The sequence below is a fragment of the Symphalangus syndactylus genome, chromosome 4, assembly GCF_028878055.3.
Source record: "Symphalangus syndactylus isolate Jambi chromosome 4, NHGRI_mSymSyn1-v2.1_pri, whole genome shotgun sequence".
NCBI lineage: Eukaryota > Metazoa > Chordata > Mammalia > Primates > Hylobatidae > Symphalangus > Symphalangus syndactylus.
The window spans coordinates 85,305,063-85,330,208 of NC_072426.2; the positions used below are offsets into that span (position 1 = coordinate 85,305,063).

Here is a 25,146-nt window from a genome sequence, read left to right on the forward strand (position 1 = left end):
AGCTTTAACGAAAAGAAAGGTACTTGATTGGCAAACCCGATCAGTTATGTGCTTTTCCAGATGTTGATGCTCCTTTAAAAAAAATTCTGATAGGAGAAAAAAGGGTTCCAATCAAAATACATTTTTATTGTCTTTTACATTTACCTATGTTATTGTCTTTACGGGTGCTCCCATTTCTTCGTGTGGATTTGAGCTACTGTCCAGTGTCTTTCATTTCAGTCTGAAGGACTCCATTAGGATTTCTCGGAGGGAAGGGTGTGCTAGCAACAAATTTGCACAATTTGTGTTTATGTGAATAGGTCTTAATTTCTCTTTCAATTTTGAAGGATTGATTGCTTTGTTGTTTACTAAATTCTTGTTTGACAGTCTCCCCTCCAAGTATTTTGATATTGGGTGGGGTTTTTCTAACTGCTTTGTGACTAGAAAAAAATGCATTAAGTCTTTGAGGCTGGTGTGACTAGTTAAGACCATACGTCATCCAACTGCCTTTTGGCCTCCATGGTTTTTGATGAGAAATCAACTGTTCATTTTATTGGGGAGTCCTTGTTTGTGATGAGTCCTAAATATTTTCTCCCATTTCCCTCCATAAAAGTTTATGGTTTCATGTTCTATATTAAATCTATGATTCATTTTGAAGTAATTTTTGCATAAGGTGCAAGGTTTAGGCCCATGTTCAGCTTTTTTCCATGATGGATCCAGAAGTATTTGTTGAAAAGTTTGTCCTCCCTCCATTGAATTATTGTACTGAAATAATGGTCTTCACTAGCCACACCAGCCTAGAAGACTTTTAATGCATTTTTGTCTAGTCCTAAAGCAATTTTAGAAACCCCACCCATTCAATATTTTATTTTGGGATTTAGAGATTTTTTGTATAAGAATCATGGTCTTGTTTTTCCCCCTTCTTATCTTTAATAAGCAACCTTTCACTGTGGCTATAGAGAGTTAGAAAAATGTGGTGGAATAGGAATGCCTAGTCTGTAAGTCTCAAACAGTTTCTAAAAAGAGAGGAGAGATAAAAAAAGGAAAGACAAGGAAAGGAAAAGGAAGGAAAGGAAAGAGAAAAGAAAAGAAATAGAAAAGAAAAAGAGAGAGGGACTGGAGTTCAGCTTCGAATTCATCACTTTTTACCTGATTACCTTGGACTTCTTTCCTGTCTGTAAATGGAAACAATACTCCCTTCTTCACAGACTTCTTGTGATAATTGACAGCTCAGAGGTCAAGCTTCCTGAGGAGGTCCTGCTGCGGCTCCTTTCCTGCCCCAGGGAGAGGTGGCAGACCAAGCCTCTTTCTCCTGAGACCTGCCTCTCTTCCTGAGGCTGGAGGAGGCTGGTAGCAGAGGTGTCTGCAGGGAGCTGGGCAGCTGGGGCGTAGATCTTGGATTAGTGTGCCAATGGGGGATGGGGGTGCCTCTATGTGCTCACCATCTAGCACCCGACACTGCACACCCGCCCTGCTTGAGCTCTGGCTGTAGAGAAAGATCAGTGAGGACGTAAATGGATTAGGAAAAGCCCGCCTGGCTTCTTCCGGTACCACCTAGCACCTGGGTCTCTGGAGATCAGTGGGTGGCAGCTTTTTCAGGGAGACAGACATTTAAACATCAGCTTTGGTCTAAAGGCCCTGCTTCCCAGAAGAGGGAAGAGAAGACTAGACCTCTTCAGCCTCCTCCAGTTTCTCTGTGAGGCTGCCCCTTTCTGAAACGTGGGGCTTATATTTCTGTTTAGTGAGTCGCTCTTGCACTTCAGGCAGGTGCTGGAGAAAGGGGTGGTACTGGCACCAAATCTAACTGCATGTGGCAGCCAGAGATGAAAGATGTGAATTATGTATAGCAGGCAAAAATGGTTAGCTAACTTCTCCAGAGAGAGCAGGAGAGGAGGCCACACACTACCCAGGTGTAGGTTACTCTCTGCAACAGCTCCCACCCAGCTGGGAGGTGCTGTTCTCATGTTTCATTTGGTCGTTCATTTATTTATTCATTTAACCTTTCATTTGGGAGTTTTACTGTTTGTTTACTCATTTATTCACTGAGAACTGACCAGCCAGCCTGGCCAGTCCCCCAATTAACATTACTTTAACTCCTCTGTGTGCTTGGCTCTGTGCCTGACTCCAGGGACCCAGGTGCTGAAAACACACTGCCGGTGCGCAGTAGTGGTGGGACCATGCCTGGCTGGGTCAGAGTGGCGAGTACGGGCCTGGACATGTTCCTGGACATTGCAGAGGCCCTGTCACATGCATGTCTTTATCGTAGGCATGAGCCTGTCCTCTGTGACGCTGGCCAGCGCCCTGCAGGTTAGGGGTGAAGCTCTGTCTGAGGAGGAAATCTGGTCCCTCCTGTTCCTGGCCGCTGAGCAGCTCCTGGAAGACCTCCGCAACGGTAAGAGAGTGTGTTTGGGGGCAGTCAAATCCCAGGGAGTTGTATGTGAAGCTTCCCACACAAACACAGTTCTGGCTGCTGCTGCTTTTTTTAAAAAAATTTTTTTTCTTATCAACCTCTGAGAGCACAGAACAAGGTTGCTGCTTCTTGGTCTGTGATTACTCTGAGGTATTAGAATGAGTAGACGAATAACACCCACCCTTGGAGCTGCACTGGGAGGACAGGCCTGACTCTTGGACCCATGCCATGTGGCAGAGTTGAAAGAAAGGCCTTGCTTCCGCCTTGGTGTTGCAGCATTTCCAGGCATGCAAAGCTGGGAGGATTTAGAAAGAGAGTGGCTGCAGTGCTATGGGCGTCTAACAGCACATGGGCTGTCTCTGGGCATAACCAAAGAGAGGCAGGTGGTGGTCACCCAGGACACCCCTACACTCTGTCCACCAGATGTTGCACTAGTCTGTGCCCCATCAGAAGGCAGACCTGGCCAGGCATGGTGGCTCACACCTGTAATCCCAGCACTTTGGGAGGCCAAGGTGGGCAGATTACCCGAAGTCAGGGGTTTGGGACCAGCTTGGCCAACATGGTGAAACTCCATCTCTATTAAAAATACAGAAAAAAAAAATTTGCCAGGTGGGGTGGCACTCGCCTGTAATCTCGGCTACTCGGGAGGCGGAGACAGGAGAATTTCTTGAACCCAGGAGGCAGAGGTTGCAGTGAGCCAAGATTGTGCCACTGCCCTCCAGCCTGGGCAACAGAGCAAGACTCATCTCAAAAAAAAAAAAAAAAAAAAAAAAAAAAAAGGCAGACCCACCCAGTGTTCTAAACAGGGGAGGTTAATAGAAAGAATTCCTAAACTGTGTTTGAAGAGCAACTGTAAGGCATAAGAAAATGCTGGTGGGGTGTGGTGGCTCACTTCTGCAATCCCAGCACTTTGGGAGACCGAGGCGGGTGGATGACCTGAGGTCAAGAGTTCAATACCAGCCTGGCCAACATGGTGAAACCCTGTCTCTACTAAAAATACACACACAAAATATTAGCCGGGCATGGGGGCGTGCACCTATAATCCCACCTACTCGGGAGGCTGAGGCGGGAGAATCGCTTGAACCCGGGAGGCAGAGATTGCAGTGAGCTGAGATCGTGCCATTGCACTCCAGCCTGGGTGACAAGAGCACGAAACTCTGTCTCAAAAAAAAAAAAAAAAAAAAAAAAGAAAGAAAAAGAAAAAGAAAATGCTACTGGGTCTCCTGAGGGCAGGTACCCAGTGAGGGATAAACTTTGAAGGGAAGCCCCATTCCCTGTTTGGGGTTCAGATCTGTGGGAGGAGCTGTGCTTGCAGCCCACGATGATGGTAGAATTTGCTGGTGTGCCCCGCCAGACGTGGTCTGCAGTCATGGCCCAGGCAATAGCCACCGGTGGCAGGAGCACGCACTACAAGTGGGGGTTGGGGTGACCCTTTGGGGTGTAGGTAGGCTCAGGCGAGTCACCTCTCTGGAGGTTGGTGTGGGCAGGAGGGCCGCTAGAGTCCTGCGTAGATTTGAGAAGGTGGTCACATGTCAAGTCCAGGCCTTAAGGTGGCCAAGTGACCTCACATCCTGGGCATGTGTTCTGTGCAGAGCCCAACCTCCAGGTGGCCTCACACTTGCTCTAAACTCCAGAAACTGCAGGATAGATAAGGCCTCCTGTAGTGTCTCTTCAGAGCCCTCTAATGAGAAAGCTGCACACTGTGCGCTCAGTAAAGGAGAGACCTAAGGTAGAGGTATCCAAGGATGACTATGGGGCTCCTAGGCATTAAGCTCCAGAACAAATGCTGAGTGCCCACACTCAGGTGTCAACTCAGAGGTCACACGTGCTTGGGGGCTTCAGTGCATGCAGCAGAGGCTCCTGGCGTGAAAGATCACACATGTTCTGTGAGGGCGACGGGTCCCAGCGTGGGCCTATGGAGGAGGCTGTGCACCTGTGCCTTCAGCGTCATCTTCTCCCTCTTCCCCACCGTGGAGGTTCTGATGAACAGCTACAGAGCTCCCAGAAGACTAGCTGCCTTGGATCCTGGTCTGTCTCTAGAGAACTCAGGCTTGTGCTAAATTCCAGGTGTGCCTGACCCTCTCTTTACCTTTTACCTTGAGACTCTTTGGCCACGGATGAATTTAGGTGCAGGTGCTAACTTCCTGGCCATGGCCACAGTCACCTTTTATTATACATGTTCCCATGCATCAGGGTTGAATTTATTCTGTTCCATGTCTCCTGCGGGTCTTGCTCACATTCAGTTCCAGAGATGGGTACTGGCAGGCACCTGCTGGGCACAGTCCCATGCTGGCACCCCAGATGGAAGCTCTGTCTCTACAGCCCCATCACTGGCTTGGTTTCAGATTCCTCGGACTATGTGGTCTGCCCCTGGTCAGCCCTGCTTTCTGCGGCTGGAAGCCTTTCTTTCCAAGGCCATGTTTCTCACATAGAGGCTGCTCCTTTCAAGGCCCCTGAACTGCTACAGGGACAGAGCGAGGATGAGCAGCCTGATGCGTCTCAGGTAAGCTGTGCAGCTACTCTGCAGCTCCTGAGTCCTGCGCCCTGGGAAAGCCCCGTCCCAATGGCAGCCTCCCCAGCTCCCAGCTCAGCCTTGCAGAGCTTGGTTCTCAACACCAAGCCAGAGTGGGTTTCAAGAGTTTTATTCCCAGGATTTCTTGTCAACAACTTACTAGCTCATGGACAAGGGCAAGTCCACTTCTCTGAGCCCCAATTTCTACATTGGTAAAGTGGGGTTAATGTGGCTTAATTGATCAGGTTATTATCAATATTCCAAAAGAAGTGTTGAAAAGCTGTGGTTAAGTGGTCTGGCACATTGTTACCATTGGTAATATGTAGCAGGACACCTCAAAATGACCCAACACGTCCTCAACTAGGAATTTATTCTAAGGCACAAGTAAAGATAAATTTAGCTGCAGCAATGCTGATTGTTGTATTGCTGACATTAGTGATAAATTGAAAACAAGCTAAATAGTCAGTGGGAGAGGACATGAGACAAAACACCATTAAAATGAGGCTGTAGAAGCTTATTTAATGTATTGAAAAAAATTCAATATATGTGCACATAATATTATCCAAGTTTGGTTAGAGAGGATGAAAGAGAGAGAGAGAGGAAGTTCTAAAAATACATACACCAAAGTGTCTGCAGTGATTGTTTCTGGGTGGCAACATCAGTGGAGACTTTTGGTTTTTCAACAATGGACATGTTTTGCTTCTGAACAGCAAAAGTTTCCAGTAAACATCATTTTTAATTTCAAAGAGAATTTCAGTTCTCTCGAAGGAGAGAATGATGCAAGGCAGCCACACAACACGGGATGGGGCATGGTGGGTGTTTCCTCAGAGAGTTCTGTTTCTTCTTCCTCGCCCTTTCATGAGAAAAGTGCAGATGTGAAAATGCTGCTACCCTCAGGAGGCATCCTGGAATGGGAGCTGCTTTCCCTCCAGGCTCTGAAAGGCAGAGACTGGGGACGTGGTGGCTTCCAGATTTGGTTTGTCTGGGTCCACGTGTCTGTAAGTCAGCCCACAAAAGTGAAAGCATAAGAGTTCCAGTTCCAGTGACCCCAGCTCCGGCACTCCCCGGCCCCGACATCCTGGAAGTCACTCTGGCATCCAGGCCCACATATCTTCTTACAGTGCCAGGGCCCCAGGGGTGAATCACTGATTCCTGGATTGGACACAGACTTGCGTGCCTCTCAGGTCTGTTTGGGGCTCTTGGCTCCACCTACACCGAGTTGTCTCTTATGCCCTGGACTCAGCTAAGATGTCACATCTTGAGCCCTGGGACTGGGATTTCTGTGTGACTGCTAAAGGACCATGCCAATGCAACCTGAGAATGCAGGGGAGTTATCTTCTTATGGGGGAAACTTAGCCAGTGGTAAATAAGAGTCTGGAGTGAACGAAGAGGATATGTTTTCCCTCCTCTTTCTCTCGTGGATGGCTTTGTGCTGTGCAAGCCTTGCAAGCCTTCTAGAGAAGTCCTGAGTGCTAGGAAGCCCTGTCTGCTGCACTTCAGGCTGTGCTCTGTTGCTTGTTGCAAGGAGGTGGCCAGCATTTTGACCCTGCATATCACATTGGTCCCTGTCTCCCTTCCTATTTTCTCTACACTCTCATTGCCCTGGGCTTGCAGCCCCTGAATGAAGGGTCTGCAGTTAACCCTTGCCTCAGGCTCCACTTTCTGATGTACCTGAGCTAACACAGATTTGAGTGCTCCTGGGGTCCTTCCCTGACCATCCCAGCACTCACTGGTGAGGATCAGGCATCACCCTTCTGATTGCAGGTTGGCCTCCATTGAGTACCTTGTGAAGGCCTCCTCTGCCCAGAGCATCTTTGAGCTGGAAAATAATATGTTCCTTCCTCCTGCACACTTTCCTCCAGGCAGAGGCATGAGGACTCCAATAGATTCAAGGCTAATAGGTTGAGTTAAGAACTGGCTAAATGTGTTGCTGAGTCCTGGCCAGGAAGATGAGAGTGAGTGTGAGCTGGGAGAGATCCAGTATGAGAGGGACTGAGCTCTGAACTAACCAAACATTGGTTTAGTGCTCTAGGCATATGAAGCATGGCAAGTGGAGTGGGCTTTAAGGGGCCAGAGCCACCAGCCTCAAGCCCTGTTTATTAGGCCAGGAGGCAGAGTGAACTGGTTACTTGATCTCTTTCAGCATCTCTAACACTCAGTTCTGTTCATCACTGTTCTTTTCCATCCATTACAGGCTCCTCTCTTCATCCAATTTGGCATGGGTCCATGAGGGGTTGGTTGGGCAACTAGGAGCTAGGAGAATGGTCCCCGGACAGGCTGTGCTCAGAATCCTCCCCCAGTCCTGGGCCTCGTTCTAATGCTGGGAGGGTGTACCCAGACCCCTCTCCTTGGACCAACATCTGCCCTAAACAGTGCACTGACATATTTCCCCAACTACTTGGCATCTTAGCCCCAGGTGCAGGTCAGGTGGAAGGTGTGGGCAGGCCTCTAACTACAAGTCATCTGTGCTGCCAGTACCCCATCCCATGCTCATGGCAGACCTCACCAATCAAACATGGTGTTCTTTCCCACTGAGCCAGGAGTTGCCTTCAAAATCCTTCTACCAGCCTCTACTGGCAGTGTCTACCAATGGGCTGAATTCAGAATTTTGGATGAAGCCTTTTGTCACTGTGGCCAGGGACTTGCTCTAAGACACTTTTAGACAGAGCCCTTGGAATCCAGGTGAGCTCCCAGGTGTGGGTGGTGCCTCTGGCAGTGCTCAGGATGCTGGAGCTCTGTCTGCACTTCAGTCCCTGCAGCTCCATGAGTCTCTATGCTCCCTCGTGCTAACCATGTGGGAAGACCAGCCTTGCAGGTGGCAGTCACTGCAATTGGTTCTGGGAGCTTATTGGGTTAATGAGAAAGAAGTGGCTGTCTACCAAGCCCCTGCTGTTCGGGTCCTTTCTCTGGAAATTGGGGTGCAGCTTGTGAACTTTCTTGCATGGTATCTATGCACATTCATCTGAGGGGTGGGAGCTGGTTTCAGGATATAATTTCAAACAAAGATGAGAGCTAATGAGCTGTCACAGGTGACAGTGAACACATCTTGACCTTGAGATGTGAACAACCAAAACCAAAAACTAAAACTCCTTGTATTAAACCAAGTGGGTGGCTCAAATAACTGTGTGTTTTTACATGCAATGTTTCATTACCTCATTGTTTCCTTCTAAAGTCCCAAAAATCATTTCCTGAGAAGACAGATCTTAAGGGAAATGTGCCTTGTCAGTTATAATAGAAGCCCCACAATAAACACCAACTAACATTGATTGAGGACTGGTATAATCCAGAGGCCATGTAGACAAGTGGGGACAATTAAAGTACCTACGTCACAGGATTGCAGTGAGGACTAAATAAGTTTATATGGGTAAAAGACTTAGAATAAGGCTTGGTATATGGTAAGTGCTCTATGTCCAATAATAACAATAATGGTAACAATAATAATAGTTAATATTACCATCTTCGGGTACTTTTGACTTGATCTTTATTAGAATTCAGGCAGAATAGTCATTTTTGAGATGAAGAAACCAAGGGTCAGAGATGTCAGACAATGCTCTTCCCATGACATCATTTTGCTTTTTGACAAGATATGGTGCTTTGTAATCAGGCTGAACTGTAATGTGTCATGGAAACAGAAGGCCTAAAATACAATGGCCAGGGCCAAAGATATGGTTATTAGTTACCTAACAAGAGGTCTAGGGATTGGTCAGCAGCCTTTTCATGTCATCAAGGATCCAGGCTGTGTATTTCCATTCTACCTTCCCCAGTGGCTGGCTTTCTGTCCTATGCTTGCTGCCTCATTGTCACGGAATGGTTGAGAAGACTCCATGTATCAATCACATCAATGTTGAAGGCAGGAACAAAGGGGAAAGCGTGGGGCCAGTCACATGTGTCCTTTTGTCAATAAAGCAAAAGCCTTATCAGAAGCCCCCTAACGATTTCTCTCATGCCTTTCACCAAATCTGAGTGTCACGGTTTCTGCTAGAAAGCAAATTTCTGGCTTTCTAGCCTCCAGATTAGGAGGCAACAAGTGTTAAGGGAGTTGCAGGTGGTGCTAGACTAGCCAGACAACAGTGTCTGTTCGTGTGGAAATTGGATTGTATTTTTCTTGCAGAGCTGTGGAATAACAGAGATGATTGAAATCTAATCATGTACTCTTCTTTTGGGCAGATGCACGTCTATTCTTTAGGAATGACCCTCTACTGGTCGGCAGGGTTTCATGTTCCGCCACATCAGGTTTGTCAACAAGATACTCCAAGTCTTGCTGGGCTATGTCTCTGGGTTTATTTAGTGGTTTTCTCCTGGGCAGGGACCACATTTACTGAGCACACATACTGCCACTCTCCCCTCCTTTAGGTCCTAGGCAGGCGTTGAGAACTCATCACACAACTCCTTCCTGCTAGTGCAGAAACAACCTCAGAATCCTACTCAACATAGCACTCCAGGCAGCCACAATTTGGATTGGCAAGCAGGATAAGTTTGGCCATCTCCGCTCAGAGAAAGTATTAATAGCAAGCTAGAGAATTTTATAGACACTGAAGATACAGATTTACATATATTTTAAAAAGGCTTTAAAACAGCCCTTCCCAAAGTGAGATGCTTCCCTGAAAAAGGCTTCTGGGCTCAACAGATTTGGGTAAATGCTCCCTACAATATCTCCCTCTCAAGAATTTTTTAGAGTCTTTTTTTAAAGACTACAGGAAGGCTTAAAGCTTAGAAACTTAACTTTATCCTGGCTGGGCACGGTGGCTCACGCCTATAGTCCTAGCACTTTGGGAGGCTGAGGCGAGCAGACCACTTGAGCTCAGGAGTTCGAGACAAGCCTGGCCAACATGGCAAAACCCTGACTCTACTACAAATAAAAAAATTAGCTGAGTGTGGTGGCATATGCCTGTAGTCCCAGCTACTTGGGAGGCTGAGGCATGAGAATCGCTTAAACCCCGGGGGCCAGGAGGGGAAGGTTGAAGTGAGTGGAGATCAAACCACTGCACTCCAGCCTGGGCAACAGAGCAAAACTCTGTCTCAAAAAAGAAATACATAAAAATATCCTAATATTTTACACAATTTTCGACTACAGAATAGAAGTGTTTGTGTACATTTCCATTTGACACTATAACAATTCCTTAGAGACTGGTGCCACAAGAACACATGCTGGAGAGCCCTGCTCAGCTGACCCGGCCAGACTAGCTCCCTCCCTCCTCCTCCCTTCCTTCCTTCCTGCCTTTCTTTCTATTCACCCCTACCCTCTCCAGTTCAATATCCGGGTGCTTCCTGGGTGGTCTTTCTAAAAGAGAGACCAGCTCATGACCATCCTCACATGCAACCTTTTGTAACACCTCACTGCCCATGGGGTTGCCTTCTGGCTTCTCAGTGAGACACACCTGGAGCCTAGGATAGGGTCCCTGCTCCCATCTGGTTCTGCTTTGGCACTCTGCCATAATCAGGACCGGCTTCCTGGGTGTATGTCCTGGGTGTGTGACCCTGTGTCACAGCACAGGGTCCTGCATTTAGTTTAATGCTCTGCTAACACTGTCTTGGAATTCTTAATAATTTTGAACAAGGGACCCCACATTGCCATCTTCCCCCAGGCCCCTGTCCTGCTCATAATCCCCTTCCCTTCAGATGCATGTCAGCTCATCTGCACCTTCATGCCTTTGCACACACTGATCCCTTCACCAGCACCTCACTCTCCACTTTCCTCTTGGTTAACTCCAGCCTTGGCTAAGCCCCTTCCTCTACATTAGTGCCATGGCCTGTGCTTCCTAAGGTCAAAGCCCTTGTCATCTTCTATGGTCTTTGTCTCTTTTAGTGACTGTCTCTCTCGTCACACCATTATTTTCCTGGAGGCAGGGACTGTATCTGGTGTGGCTGTGCAGACCAGGCGCAAAAGACGCCTGGATTTACTGCGACGGCAGGACTCAGCATCTTGGCTGTACACAGAGATAGGTGCTCACAGCTGATGCTCCCCGGCAAGAAGCGGTAGTGCAGCCTTTATCTGAAAAGTGACCTGCAGTGTGGGTTGAGCTTGAGAAAAAGTCTGATTTTGAATCTGAATTTGAGGCCTTTCCCATATGAATTGTGGTCATTAAATGCATGAGGGAAATGCTTATAAGATGCTTCTGTTTTCTTTTGCTCGATGTGTACACCTGACATAAAGTTCAACCAACAACGACTGAGCATTTGTGCTGACTGCTGGCTGTCCGAAGTGAATGGGAATAGGCCACGGTCTGTATGTCCCTGGAGCTCACATTCCAGAGGAAGGGCCAAGTGAGACCCCCTGAGTGACTGGAGACAATGACAAGCTGCGCAGATGAACTTGAGTGAAAGGCTGACCTCTGGTTTGATTTGGGGTGCTTGGCACAGGTGGAAATCCATCTTGTCAAAGCATCTATTTTTCATGAGCATTCTAAGCATGCTTGGGCAGAAGGGTGTTCTGGTTTAGAAGGCAGCAGGTGACACAAAACTGATGCAGAGATGACTGCTCTGCACTTTGTGGCCTCAGTGATGGATCCTGTGTCTGTCCTTAAACTCTCCAGAAGGAGCAGTCATCTGCTCTGGTGCTTGTGGGAACACCTGTTTCCATGTCTCCAAGGCCTGCCTGACAAGGTGCTGGCCTCGTAGCAGCAGCTCTGGCTGCCCTCTCCTCTCACCAGCCCTGTCTGCCTCCAGCCCCTGCAGCTCCGCGAGCCCCTGCACTCCATCCTGCTGACCATGTGTGAAGACCAGCCTCACAGGCGGTGCACGTTGCAATCAGTTCTGGAAGCTTGTCGGGTTCATGAGAAAGAAGTGTCTGTCTACCCAGCCCCTGCTGGTCTCCACATCAGAAGGCTGGTTGGCTTGGTTCTGGGTACCATTTCTGAGGTCAGTAGAGAACCGTGCTTTTCAAGCAGTAGCCGCTGGCCATGTGTGGCTATTAAAATTTGAATTAGTTAAATTATAATTAACTAAAATAAAATAAAAAATTAATCAGTCACATCTGTCACATTTCAAGTGCTCAGTTGCCACTTGTAGCAGGTGACGACCCTACTGAACAGGGTGCATCTAGAACATTCTTGTCATTGCAGTTCTATTGGGCAGTGCTGACAAAGACCTTTAGGCAAGGCCCAGTTTGTCGCATGGCTAAGACCCTTCACATCTTTGCAAGTGCGTCCTTACATAAAGCAATCATGTTTAGAACCCATGATTCAGTTTTCTTATCAAAATTCAACTCTAGGTTCTGTACAGAAGCCTTCCCTGACTTCATTTTTGTGGTCCCTGGGTACCCTCCCCTCTGCTATTTTATACCTGTGGGGTGTCCTTTGTTGTGCTTGTCACACTGTGCTGCTTGCTGCCCTGTGCACTCCCCAGAGCGCAGCAAGGGGCCTGGCACATGGGAGGCATTTAGCTTAGGTTGGATTCCCTCCAAGCTAACCCAGAGACAGGGATTCTTGTGCAAGTTACGTACTGGGGAAATGTTCCCGGGAGAGGGGAGTGATGGTAGTACAGCTGGCAAGTTGAAGGATATAGTCTCAGCTGGAGACAGACCCAGCCTGGCCCCCTCTGGAGCTCTGTTGCGGGAATGGTACCATGGAGTTGGTCCCCCATGAGACCCGGGTGGAGCTGGGGTAGGATGGGCAAGTGAGGTGCCTATGGCACAAAATGTAAGGAAGTCTGTATTTGGGAGGAACCAGAGACAGGTAAGCTAGAGGCCAGTTGGGTGGCTGCACTTGTCCAGGGACAAGTTGGAGAGCTGAGACCAACTTACAAGTTGGAGAGCTGAGACCAACTTACAAGTTGGAGAGCTGAGACCAACTTGTCCAGGGACAAGTTGGAGAGCTGAGACCAATGAGCTGAGACCAGGATGAGACCAGGATGAGCTGAGACAAAATGAGGGGCCATGTGGATGGAGATGAGGGGACAGCAGGGTGGACAGTGGCAACAGTCAGCCAGAGAAGGCCTCTTCCATCAGAGAAGGCCTCCTTCTTGGACCCCTTCTCTCTTGGCATAGAAACATGTGGCTCCTATGAATTGAGCCAGAGGATTTGGTTGGGGAGTGGGCTATATTTATTTGAAAGATACTAAAGTCTACCATCCACTGGTGTGCCATTGTCCTTGGATAGACACTGTATTGACCTGCAACATTTCCATCAGGGACCTGCAAGGTAGATGTCAGTCACGTATTCAACATTCATTGGGCACTGCATTAGGTGTGCTACGGTGGTGCATAAAGCACACAGAGATGTTGGGGGAGACAGACAAGCAGCACACTCATGGAACATGATGCAACAGAGCCAGGTGTGAGTGCAGTGATAAGGGAAGGTGATCAGAGGGCAGAGGTGGAGAGGCTTAGAAGTAGAGAGGACACAGCTCTGGGTCTTGTGGGCACGGAGGAGCTTCTGGGGAGACTCTAGTAACAGAGGGAATGCATGAGCAAAGGCACAGATGTGTGTGAGTGTGCAGGTCTGGAGTGGGGAGTGAAGTGCCTTCAGGGTGCATGCGGGGGATGGGCACAGAGCACATTCTGGGTGCCAGAGAACACATCATTAGGTCACCGTGTAGGGCAGACAACTCCACATTGATTCAGTCTGACAGCCAGTTTGCATGTATCTATAAAAACGCCCCCTCCTTATCTTGGTATGTGGATGTGTGATGCACTTGACCCCCAGGTGGAGAAAAGAGTTGTGGAGGAAAGCTCCTCTGTGCAGCAGAACAGAAGCTACCTGCTCAGGAAGAGGCTGCATGGGACAAGCAGTGAGAGCCCAGCGGCACAGGCCCCGGAGTGTCTGCATCCTTGCAGAGGTGGGTACGTGCCCTGAGCAGTCCCTGAGTGGTCTGATGGTACCCATTCTATTGTTTCCTGCCCTGTATGGGCCACACATCCACATTGTGATGGCAGAGAAAGTGTATGTAAGTGCCACTCTTTCAGGAAGCCCTTGAAGAGAAGGGGCTGAGCTTAGGACTCACCTGTGTTTCCAGGAAAGTCTTATTTGGGGACACAACTTAACACAGTTATTTATATCAAATGAAAACTTTAAAAATGAGTTCTAACTGTCCAAGTTGAGAAAATCCAAATTAAAACAAACAACAAGGAAAGAAAAACTTGATTTTTTTCAGTTATTGTTCTGGGTGTGTTAAAAGGGTGGTTTTTGGAATAATCTTCAAATCTACTGTTCTCTACTTTTCAACTAAATCTGAGCTTTTCTTTTTTTTAATTAATGTCATTGTTTGTTGTCTCTAAAACAAAGTGCACTTTGCCATTAGGCTTTATCTTCCCTTGTAACCTTCCCTCCAACCCTCTGTAACTGTCATTTCTGTTTTGTACATGAAGAAACAGATTCAGAGAGGCTAAGGAATTTCACCAAGGTCACATAGCTAGTAAGTCATGATGCCATTCATGCTCTGGGATGCCTGATTTAAGAAAGCCGTGATCTTGGCTTCTGCCCATGCCCTCTACCACGCTGCTTGATTAGTTTCAGAAAGAAGCACAGAGACCCAGAGCTCGCCAGAGCCCCATTGGAGCACCTCGACACACAGTCACTGCAGCCTGCTTGTTAACCGGTAAGCAGCAAGGCCTAAAGGGTGCTGTGAACTTGATGTGAGACATAGGTGTGGGGGGCTATAGTACCTTATTTCTTTACTGATTATTAATGAGAAGCCTCTTGCTCCTCCAGAAAATGCCAATGCTATTCCATTAGCAGATGAAGAAGCCACATTTAAGCAGATCTGAAGCCAAGATAATGAGGGGCCTGGTGGCAGCTGTGCTGTCAGGGCATCCTGTTTCCTCTGGGAACCATACTCAGGCTGAGTGGTGGAGCAGCAACATGCCTCAATATTGTTGCCATTATCCATTGCCATACCATGCTGCATAACAAGCAACCACAAAACACAGTGGCTAAAAGCAACAGTTATGTATTTAGCTCATGATTCTGTGAGTTGGTCATTTAGGCTGTGCTCAGCTGGGAGGTCTTCTAGACTCTGCTGAAAGCCTTCTTGCCTTTGTGACTATCCTCATCTCAGCTAGCCAGCTTCTCCTAGGGGGTGAATGGCCATTGTCTGGGAATCTCTGGCTCTCCTCCACCAGCAGGTCAGCCTAGGATTGTTCTCGTGACAATGGCAGAACTGAGAGAGAGGAACTGAGAGAGAGAGAGAGAGACAGAGAGACAGAGAGAAAGAGGAGAGAGAGGAGAGAGGGTGGTGAGGTGCATAAAACCTTCAGAACTGGCCTTCCATCATTTCCACATCATTCTGTTGGCCACATCAAGCCTAAAGGCCAGCCCCATTTCAAGGAGTACGAAATAGATTCCATCTCTTGATGGCAGGAGGATGCAAAGTCAGATTGCAAAGGGTGCAGATCAGGGAGAAGAATTGTGGACATTTTGCAATTGTCTAACTTAGGATGCTTGAATCAGATTAAAACCTAGATGGGCTCATATCTTCCTGGACCTGGAACCGTGTTTATTTTGAAGTTTGGGTGATTTATTTATTCACATATTGACCTGTTGAGGGCTGTAACAGTGTCTTGTCATAGTTGATGTCAAATCCACAGCTGGCGCCCTGATTGGATATTGTAGAGTTTATCTTGCAATATTTTTTCCTGCCATTTAAAACTTTATTTTCCCAAAGAAAACAATTTTTACGCCCGATTCCTTAAACAATATATTTTATTGTCAAAATATTTTGAACAATGTATCAAATTCTAAAGAAGCCAGAATCGCTGCAATCCCATGACCTGCTGGGTGATTGCTCTAGATCTGGGGTCCTGGCACCACAAACAGAGAGGCAAAGCCATGGGGTGGAGAAGTTGACTGCCTTGTACCTCCAACCCCGCCGCACCCCAGTGGCTGTGCAGCCTCGCTTCTCCAGGCCTCAGCTTCCCCCACTTGAAAAGTGGATGTAACTCCCCCATAGGTGGGGGAGAAGGTGACATGCATCAGTGGGTGCACCCTGCCCAGCTGAGCCCCTGTGCGGGTGGTCTTTCATGCCATGGAAGCCCTTGCCATTGCTAAGTGCTTCACCCCTTCTCAACCCCTGGCCAGCGCTCTTCCAGGAGCAGATCCCCAGGACCAGCAGGAGGGCCGGAGGCTCAGCTCTGGATCTGTGCACTCGGCAGCAGACAGCTTATGGCCAACGACTCCTTCTCAAAGGGGTTTTCTGCAAAGAAGGAGCAAGGTAAGCAAAAGAAAGCTGAAGGGCACTCCTCAAGGAAGCTTGAGCAAGGAGCTGTGGGTGTCTGGCACAGTGGCTGAAAATGGGCAGGGTCTTCTAGGGGACAACTTCCCTGGGCTGAGGTTTATAGGATTGGACTAACATAAACCTGAAATTTGCAACTTAGGGCATAGGCATTCACTGAGTGGCCTCACTGGGGCAGGCTCCATGGGGGACACTGTGTAGGATGTAGGGTTGAAGATGCTGGGTCCCACCCTAGAGGAAGCCACTGGTGCGCAGGGTGGTGGTAGAGCGTGCTACGTGATTCAAGAACTGACAAGGCAGAATGTGTTTGGAAGGGGCCTTCTACACAGGTGAAAGGCAGGAGCACAGATCCAGGGCCGCAGGGAGAGCTTCTTTAGGGAGGACAGAGTTATCCTTCCAGCTGGGTAACCCTAAGAGGGTAATAGGGTTAGGGGGAATGTGCCTGTCTGTCTGTCAAAGTTAGTTAAGGTCCCTTGACTGAGCTGAGCTCCAAATAGCCTCAGGATGTCCCTCTTCCTGTTTGGCCTATGGTTCCCCTACCCTGGCGCAGCCCGCACTGTCCTCCTAGGCCCTTCTCTGGCCTCCATGAACTTGGTGGAGGGCATGAAGAGGCTTCTGAGAGGCTTTGTCCACCTCCTTTGGCTTTTCTTCTGGATCATTCACTAAAGATACTTCTATTGGGAACTCTTGCAGAACACAAGTCACTTCTGGGCTGGAATTTTGGCCTCTTGGGACAAGAGTGCTGCTAGGTACACTTGGGGGCACTATAGAAGCCCCACCCAACCCTATCACTTGCTGGTTATATGACTCAGGTGAGCTTCTTAAGCTTTTTTTTTTTTTTTAAAGGTGAGGAGCCTCAATTTCCTCACCTGTAAAATGGGTTGAGAATATGCATCCCACAGGGGGATAGCTGGGTCTAGCTAGTGATGGATATTGCAGTGTTTTCTGGGTCAAGTGTAATACAAATACACTGAGAACAAGAGCTGCCCACTAAGCTATTGATTCAACATCTAGAGCTAGAAAACGTTTCAGCTCATCTAAATCTAAAAGTATTTTTGTTTTTTAAAATATTTTTATTGCATTTATATTTATATTATACAATACATTTTATACTTTTGATACATACTAAAGATGGAGTTCTGTGTGAATTATGAAACTTAGAATTCACCCCGAACTCCCCTGTACCCAACTTAAGAGCCAGAACGTTGCTGACACCCTACACCCACCTGTAAGACTTCTGCTCCAAGATGTACCATTCAGCTGGGGCCTCAGCCCAGGTCAGCCCCATCTTGGCCTGTTTCCTGCTGGCTCTGGGGAATGTGTGCTGGTGGGGGCTGCAGAGGTGCATCATGGGGGAAGCCCAGACCCAAAGCCCGGAATCTGTCGTCTTCTCTACCGTATGTGACTGTTCTCCTCCAGTTTTCCAGGCCAGAGTTCATCCTATTGGCTGGAGAGGCCCCGATGACACTACATCTGCCGGGATCGGTTGTGGTAACTACTGGGCTAGACTGGGCAGGGATGGAGGGTGGTGAGGGAAGTGGGCAGTTGCGGGAGGCCAATTGTGTCTGAATGGGGTCTCACATGAGGACACCCCAGTGGCATTCAGTTTCCCCCAGGCCCCTGCCAGAACCATCACTGCCTCCCACTGCTGCTGTTTTCCCTTCAGCCTGTTAAAGGGGCCCCACGTGACTTCCAGCTGAGTCCTGCTGGCCCTCCCAGCCTCAGCTAGGGAATGCTGTGAAACATCTACCAGGTGCCAGGCACTATTCTAGGGCCCCACCTATGCTGTGAATGAAGTCCTTTCCATGTGGAGATTACATTCTAGAAGGAGGAGGCAAAGACAGACAAAGGCATAAATATAAAAGAATGCCAGGTAGTGATTTGTGAAAAAACAAACAAACAAAAAAAACAACGAAGAAGGGAGGAGGATGGAGCATGGCAGGTGGTAGGAGGGAGAGTATGCTCTTTTAGATAGGAAAGTGGCTCTGGGGAGGCATCTTGTGAACAAAGACTGGGTGAAGACAAGGAGTGAGCCGTGTGGGCTTTTCAGGAAGGGCAAATGCTGTGTAGGCTGTCGCTTCCCTGCCCCAGAGCCTGAGCATGTCCCCTGCAGGGCCCATGTGTGGCTGGTCTCACCCTGAGCTTCCCAGAACGTATCTATCCATGTTTAGGCCCATATCTCTGTTGTCCAGGGCCCAGTTGGGACCGAGAGCTTCTCAGTCAATGTTGAGTATTTGGATGTGAGCCTTTCCCATCTCCCCAACCCCCACGGCTGGAAGCGCACACATTGTCAACTTGGCTTTCTGGGCCTCTGCTCAGGGCCTCCTGGAGGCAGGGCTTGAGTGGGGCATGGCTAGAGGCTCTCTCCTCCCAGGCTCCTGCATCGCCCACCACTTGTCCTTCCTGTCCTGAAAAGCACCAATGAGCCCACCTCTGGCTCACTCCAGCAAAATCCCATTGAATCCCAGCTTCCATGCACCCCCCTGTCAAGGGGATGTCTGTTGCAGTGCACTGACATCATTTCCTCTACACCTGAGTCCTAAAAATGTCGAAGCAAACTGGTCAGTGCAAGTGGGATGCCTGCCTGACCGGGGCCTCCAATTCCTATGCAATGACCAACTGCATCAATTCATGCAGCACATACTGACGGGCACCCACTCTGTGCCTGGTCCACCTGCACTGGCACAAAAAGTATGAAATGGGATGATAACTTTTACACCCCAAGTATGCAAGATTGAGTTACCTAAAGCATGAAAATGCTAAACCTAAGGAGGCTGGTGTGTGAGGGGCTGGGGGTATCAGGGTCGCTCACTCTGGGGGTCTACAACCTTCTGAGGACACTTCCTATATGGGGCTTGCAAGTCAGAGGGCCATGGCCTCCTCAGGCCAGTCCCACCTCTGCCCATCCCCTTCAAGCCACCTGCCCTCAGCTGAGGGGAAGAAGGGACAATTCACCCAGGGACCCCTTCCTGACATCCCTATGGTCACATGTCTTAGGTGACTGGAGACTCCTCTACCCACCAGGTAGATGGGCCAGACCTGCTGTGATGGGGGCCAGCTTCCCCCACTCTGCAGGGATGCTTGTGCAGTGCTTAGGTACCAAGACTCCAGGCGATGGGAATGGTGCTATTGTCCCAGTTCTGTCCGGGGCGAGCATCTTGACCTATATACCAGGTCTAAGAGCCTAGTTATAATCCTCAGAGGGGATCTTGAACCCTAGCCTCTAGGAAGATGCCAGAAGGGTATGAGGGTGACTGAGGGCTCCCTCAGTAAAAGACTTTTTGGACCTCTGTCCCTTACCTGGGAAAGGGGAGGCCCCATTCCCAGGGTTTCCTGTGTCTTTGTCTGGCTTGGGCTGGAGCATTTGCCCCTGTTGCTTTAGCACCTCCTTTCCTGTCCCCAGGGTCCTCAGTCAGTGTAGCTCCCTATCTCTCCCTCCAAGTGGAGTTCTTGGTACACACACCCTTTCCTTCTGCTTCCCTGTGGGTTTTGGAAACAAAACAGATTCCCCTTACAGCATGGCTGTCCTGTGGGAAACGCTGGCAAATAGGCTCACTGAAACGTGAAGAGGCAGCACCGTGTGTTCAAAAGCAGCCACCATAGGAACTAAAATATAAAACGTTTTCTTTTTTCTCTATATATGCTTTCTCTGTCTCACCATGTCATGGTGTTTTTATTTTTTATTTGCTGTTTAATGTCACATTCTCTTGGGCATAGGGATATTCACAAGGTGGACAGAGACTCTTGCAGGTACCTGGGACCCTGCCCTGTGACTTTGCCACACCAGTTGCTGGATCCATGCACCATGCCCCAAGCAGGGTGAAAAAGCCCAAGCTCCCTTCCCATGACTCTGCTGTCCCAGCCCAGACAATCAGTGGTCCCCCAAGGGGTTACACCCTTTGTATGGAGATGCGTTTGGTACCTGGCTTGGGAGCTGGGTGGGTGAGAGGCTTGTCCCTGCTGAATTGCCCAGAGAAAGAGCTTTGGTGCTCCTGGCCCAGGGTGGGGACAGCCACTGTCATGGTTGCTCTGACATGCCTTGGGTGCATGTGCCTGCTTGGGACTTTTCCTCCACCAGCCCCTGAGGAGGGCATCACTAGGGGGCAGTGAGAGCCATGGCTGCCCTCAGTGGAGGGCAGCAGAGGTCACTGTGTGGGGAGGACGAAGGGGCAGGGGAGGCTGGGCAAGGCATGGGGGTTCAGAAAGCAGAGGAGTTGGTAGCCAGGACCCTCCAAGGAGGAGGGGAGGCAGGACTGCTGAAAGTCGAAGCTTTGTATACTCGCTCATCGTCCTGGAGACTTCACTCAGAAAACACACATTCCAAGACACAACTATTAAAAATATCCAGAGGGCAGCTTCAGAGCACTGGACCCAAGCAGGGGCCCATCATGGGCATACGATTCATCACTGAGGGCCTGGGCAGCCCTCTCAGGAAGCAGCTGGGATTTCTGCAAGGGAAAGAAACGGGTCAGACCTGCCTCCCAGCTTTTCTGGCTCTCGCAGAATCACCTTGGGAAGCTTTACTAGATATTGATTTCCCAGGCCTTGTGCCAGACTGACAGAACCATCTTGGGGGTGGTCCCCTCACCTCTCAGGTGACTCTGGTGTGCAGCAAGTGTGGGAACCAAGGTGGCGTGGAGTATGCCTGTGTGATCAGCCTTGCCCAGCAGCATGTGTGAAACCCCCTCCCACAGGGTCCTCAGATCTGCTCTGGCTCCTGGAGTGCATAGGCTGCCCCTGGGTGCCAGGAGTGTCAGAGTATGACCACAAGCATGGTCTCAATGGCACTAAGGCCACATATGCTAAGGCCACATATGCTAGTGTCTGTCCATGACTGCCTTCTAAAAAGAACTTCCTGGGGGAGGTCCAGGCTGGGCTTTGGGACATGGGATACTCAGGAAGAGCCACAGACAAGGGCCCCAGAGCCTGACCTGACCGATCCATAAGAGTTTGCCACGTGGGGAGGGAGTGGAAGAGCCCTAGGGGCAGTGGGTATTATACGTGCAAAGACACAGGCAGAATGGCCCAGGCGGCTGCCTGGTGATGAACTGTCCAGGAGGCTGAGCCAAGGCGACAGTGGTCTGGGTGGGGCTGTAGAGGCAGAAGATGGTGGGAGATGAAGAGGCAGAAGGCAGACTCTGGAGGCTCTTTGGCTCTGCCGACCCATTTCTAGAGTCTAGGTAATCCCCTTGCTCCAGCTCTGTCTCTTCATTGGATCTGCACCCACCCAAATTCTCTCCGAAGTTTAGAATTAATTAACCTGTGCTCTGCTGGGGCCTGGGGAGACAATGTCAGATTGACAGATTGATCCAGGGCCATATGATTCATTGATGAGGGTCCTGGGTGACCCTCTTAGGAAGCAGAGCCCAAGGGGCAGCTGGGATTTCTGCAGGAGAAAGACATCAGTCAGACAGGCCTCCCAGCTTTCCTGGCCCCTGCTGAGCCTGGCAGAAGGCTCAGATTTGAATCTAGTTCCTGCCTTACAAACTGTGCAAACCCTGGGCAAGACTCTTACCATTTCTGAGCCTCAATTTCTCATCTGCTGCATAGGAATTGTAAATATACTCATCTCTTAGAGTTGTCAATTAAATGAGACAATGTGTGTAAAGTGCTTAGTACAGTAACCAGCAGAAACTAAAGGCTCAATGACTTATAATTGTAGTATAATTGATACTATTGTTGTTTTCAGACCAAAAAAGGGAAATCGTATTTGGCTCTCAGGGACCTCTGTGTGGTCCTGCTGAACGGGCAGCACCTGGAGGTAAAATGTGATGTCGAATCAACAGTGGGAGCTGTCTTCAATGCCGTGACGTCCTTTGCCAACCTCGAGGAACTCTCCTACTTTGGCTTGGCGTATATGAAAGGTAAGCATCTCTTGGGCAGCTCACAGCTGGCCTGGTGCCTCTGGTAACTCAGGTATCTGGGTACCTGAGCTCTGTGTCTTCTGGGAAAACTGTTTGAGACTTGGGTGCCTCCCTTTGTGTACCTAGACATTAGTCAGCATGATGAGGGCTTCAAGTACTCATGGATAAAGCATCAAGCAAGTGCAGAAAGTTGTCAGAAAATAATGAGTGTAAGATGTGGGTTTCTGTGGCTTGCTGGATCTGGTTGATTGATCTCAGGGCACTGAAGTTAGACAAACAAGCAAATGTTAAAAGCATTTCCATCTAATGATGCAGGACTAATGGGGACTTAGTACCCTGACCCTAGGAGCTAATTGAGATTCCATTCTAAATATCCAAGAAAAAGGGTTTCTATACCCTTTTCCCTCTCTGACGTTCTATTAGAGACTCTTTATTTCTGCTGTCAACCTAAAATGACAGTGGAGAGAGACAGGCCCTCCAAAAAATGAGTTTATTTGGGAATTAGCAGGAGATTGCAATATAGGATCCACAAGCCATAGTGAACTATAGATGCATCTAAGGAGGTTGGGCAAGGGCAAGCCTTTATAGAAAAAAGAGAGAAGTACATGTGAGTTGTTTTGAAACAAAAAGATGATTGGTTCCGAGGGCTTATTTCAGGAGTTGACACCAGTTCATTAGTGAAAACAGTGTCAGGCAAGTGTTCTTGTGTGAGTGGCGAGCTGCCCTTGTGTGGCGAGCTGTCCTTGTGTGGCTAGCTGTCCTTGTGCTGCTGGCTGTCCTTGTGTGACTCATGTAGCAAGCTGGGGTTTGGAAAAAAGTTTCTATGGTATTTTTCATTAAAGGCATAGAGCATGAGTGACCCCCCCTTATGATCTCCCAGCTCCGTTTTAGTAGGGTTAAATATAAGTGACTTATTTTGGTATTGATAATGTTTACATTTCTCCCTTTCGATCAAGTTATTTCTCTGAAAGCATCACTGCGGGATCATCCTGTGGTTAGGTTTTGATTGTTCCTCGGTGCTGGGATGGACCTTTCCTGGTTGTTCTACTCTCATGTTGAAGGGAAATGACCAGCAAGTAGGAGTTGATGTCAAAACCTCTTTCAGCTTCATTTAAGCAACATGGAGGTTTGGAAGGAGTGGCTCTGAGGCTAAGTCTGTCTGGAGTTCATTGTTCTGTTTCATAGGTGTTGGTTGTCATTTCGAAGCACTAGACCAGCATTGGGCATTTTGGTTGACTCTCTGTGTAGCCTGCACATCAGGCAGGAGACTTGTTCCTAGAATTTTACATCGAGTTGTTGTCCAGCTTCAGTTTATAGGGCTTTAGGAACAGAACAGTTCTTGTTCTTTGTTCTTCAGTTACTGAAGGAAGCAAGAAGAATTCAGGGTCCAATTCAGTCTACAGGTAGATTAGAAACACACAAAAGCAATGAACAGGGCTACAGTCAGATAACAGGTGTAATACAATTTTCACCTTCCTTCAGAAGCATAATTTCTTTTCTACAGTTACCCCCATTTTTACTAAAGATAATCACAATAAGACAAATTTGTTTACTAAGTAAGTTTAGCCTCATCAAGTTTGGCCTTGATGCATAAGTGCATCAAGAATAGTGATTGAGCAGGTAGGCTCCTTTGAAGCTTGTTCTGCTAGAACTTTTGATAAGAATCTCAGCCTGGACTTTTAAAAGTCTCTCAAGGCTAGGAGGCCAAATCAAGACAAACCTCAGTTTGGCTGAAGTAACTTTATGTGTATTTTCAAATATGACATCCAAGTCAAAGCCTTAGTAATATAACCAATTTTAAATATTGTATCCTGTTATAAAGAGAGCATATTTTTATTGAACTTATATCACTATATTATCATAAAAATAAGAATGCTTATGGATAGTTTTAGAACTCTGGTTGGATCAGGAAGGGGGAAAAAGCAAATATTTTAATTTTGTTCACAAGAGTATACTTTATTATATTGTTGTAAACTATAGCTAACGTACAATGAAAAAGTTTCCTTAAATCTAGAAAACAAAACACTTAAAGAACCAGTGAAATTTCAGGTAAAAATTATAAAAACCCATTATTCTTTTTCATCCGTTCATTCAGCCTCATGTAATTAATTTTTGTTCTGCTTGATCTTGGTTAGCAGTTTCACAAACTCAGTTTCTTCTTTAATGTCCTGGACGTTTTTCCTTAGTCCAATGGTTTGATCTTGAAGTTATCAGAAACCTGTAACTTGGCAGAATTCTTTCCATCCTTTCTGTGAACCTCCTTGAAGAAAATGCAATTTTTGGACTGTAGCTGATTGCAAATGTGTTTAGAAAAGTATCAACACCATAACATTCCATGGATGATAAGGACTTAGAATGGCCATGGTTAAAATCTGAAGAGAGTTTATTATAACCAGCAATTTACAGATAAATTTCGTTGTTTCTATGGCATATATCTTTTTTTTTTTTTTTTTTTTTTTTGAGACGGAGTCTCGCTCCTCTTTCGCCCAGGCTGGAGTGCAGTGGCGCCATCTCAGCTCACTGCAAACTCTGCCTCTTGGGTTCACGCCATTCTCCTGTTCATATCATTTTAACATAATAGCCAAATATTATACTAAGACATATCGGAATTCTAGCAATTTTGTACAATTTTAGGAACATTTATATCAAAACTATATTTGTAAATATAACTTAAAGATTTGATGCCACTTGTTATTGGATAATGTTTCCCTTACGTTTTAACATATTGAATAAACCCAATTGGTTTAACACCTCTTTTACAGGGTGAGGGATATATCCTTTGTTGCTTCCAAGGGCCCAGCTGGAAAGACCCAAAGTAAGTTCAAGGCCAAGAAGACTCAATTTAGAATTTGATTTTGGGAAGTTGTCAAAACTGTCAAAAGGTTTAAAACTCTTGATCAAAATAGAATCACTGGTCACTGTAAAATAATTGTCATTCATTTAACCAGAGTGATAATTAAAATTCTTCAAAAGGCAAATACATAATGGTCAAAACTTAGCTCTTTTAATATTGAGAAGATCACTTTTTTTTAAGTAATAAAAGCCCTAATAAAACACAGCACAGAGCACAAGAAACTATTTTGATAAAACACAAAATTTTTGTTTTCTAGGCCAATTACTAAAAAGTTAAGGAAAAACATATTAACAGCAGAGGCTAATACTGCAATATAACTTTATTTTATTAACAGAGAAGACAAAATAATAGTTTTGCACAA

General features: G+C 47.6%; 1 protein-coding gene across 2 annotated transcripts in view; it reads left to right on the forward strand.

Annotated features, from left to right (window-relative positions):
* Positions 1-2,179: 2,179 nt before the first annotated feature.
* Positions 2,180-25,146, forward strand: part of FRMPD2 (FERM and PDZ domain containing 2) — a 99,161-nt gene continuing 76,194 nt past the window's right edge. The window contains exons 1-9 of one of the 2 annotated variants that reach the window (XM_055275407.2): positions 2,246-2,371; positions 4,735-4,892; positions 9,069-9,134; positions 11,568-11,759; positions 13,544-13,676; positions 14,348-14,435; positions 15,914-16,046; positions 17,487-17,558; positions 21,757-21,931. In XM_055275407.2, the coding sequence (XP_055131382.2) occupies positions 2,248-2,371; positions 4,735-4,892; positions 9,069-9,134; positions 11,568-11,759; positions 13,544-13,676; positions 14,348-14,435; positions 15,914-16,046; positions 17,487-17,558; positions 21,757-21,931 (1,141 nt within the window). In that variant the 5' untranslated portion in view covers positions 2,246-2,247. Of the gene's footprint in view, positions 2,372-4,734; positions 4,893-9,068; positions 9,135-11,567; positions 11,760-13,543; positions 13,677-14,347; positions 14,436-15,913; positions 16,047-17,486; positions 17,559-21,756; positions 21,932-25,146 lie in introns of both variants that reach the window. The other variant, XM_055275408.2, reaches the window with a different exon arrangement.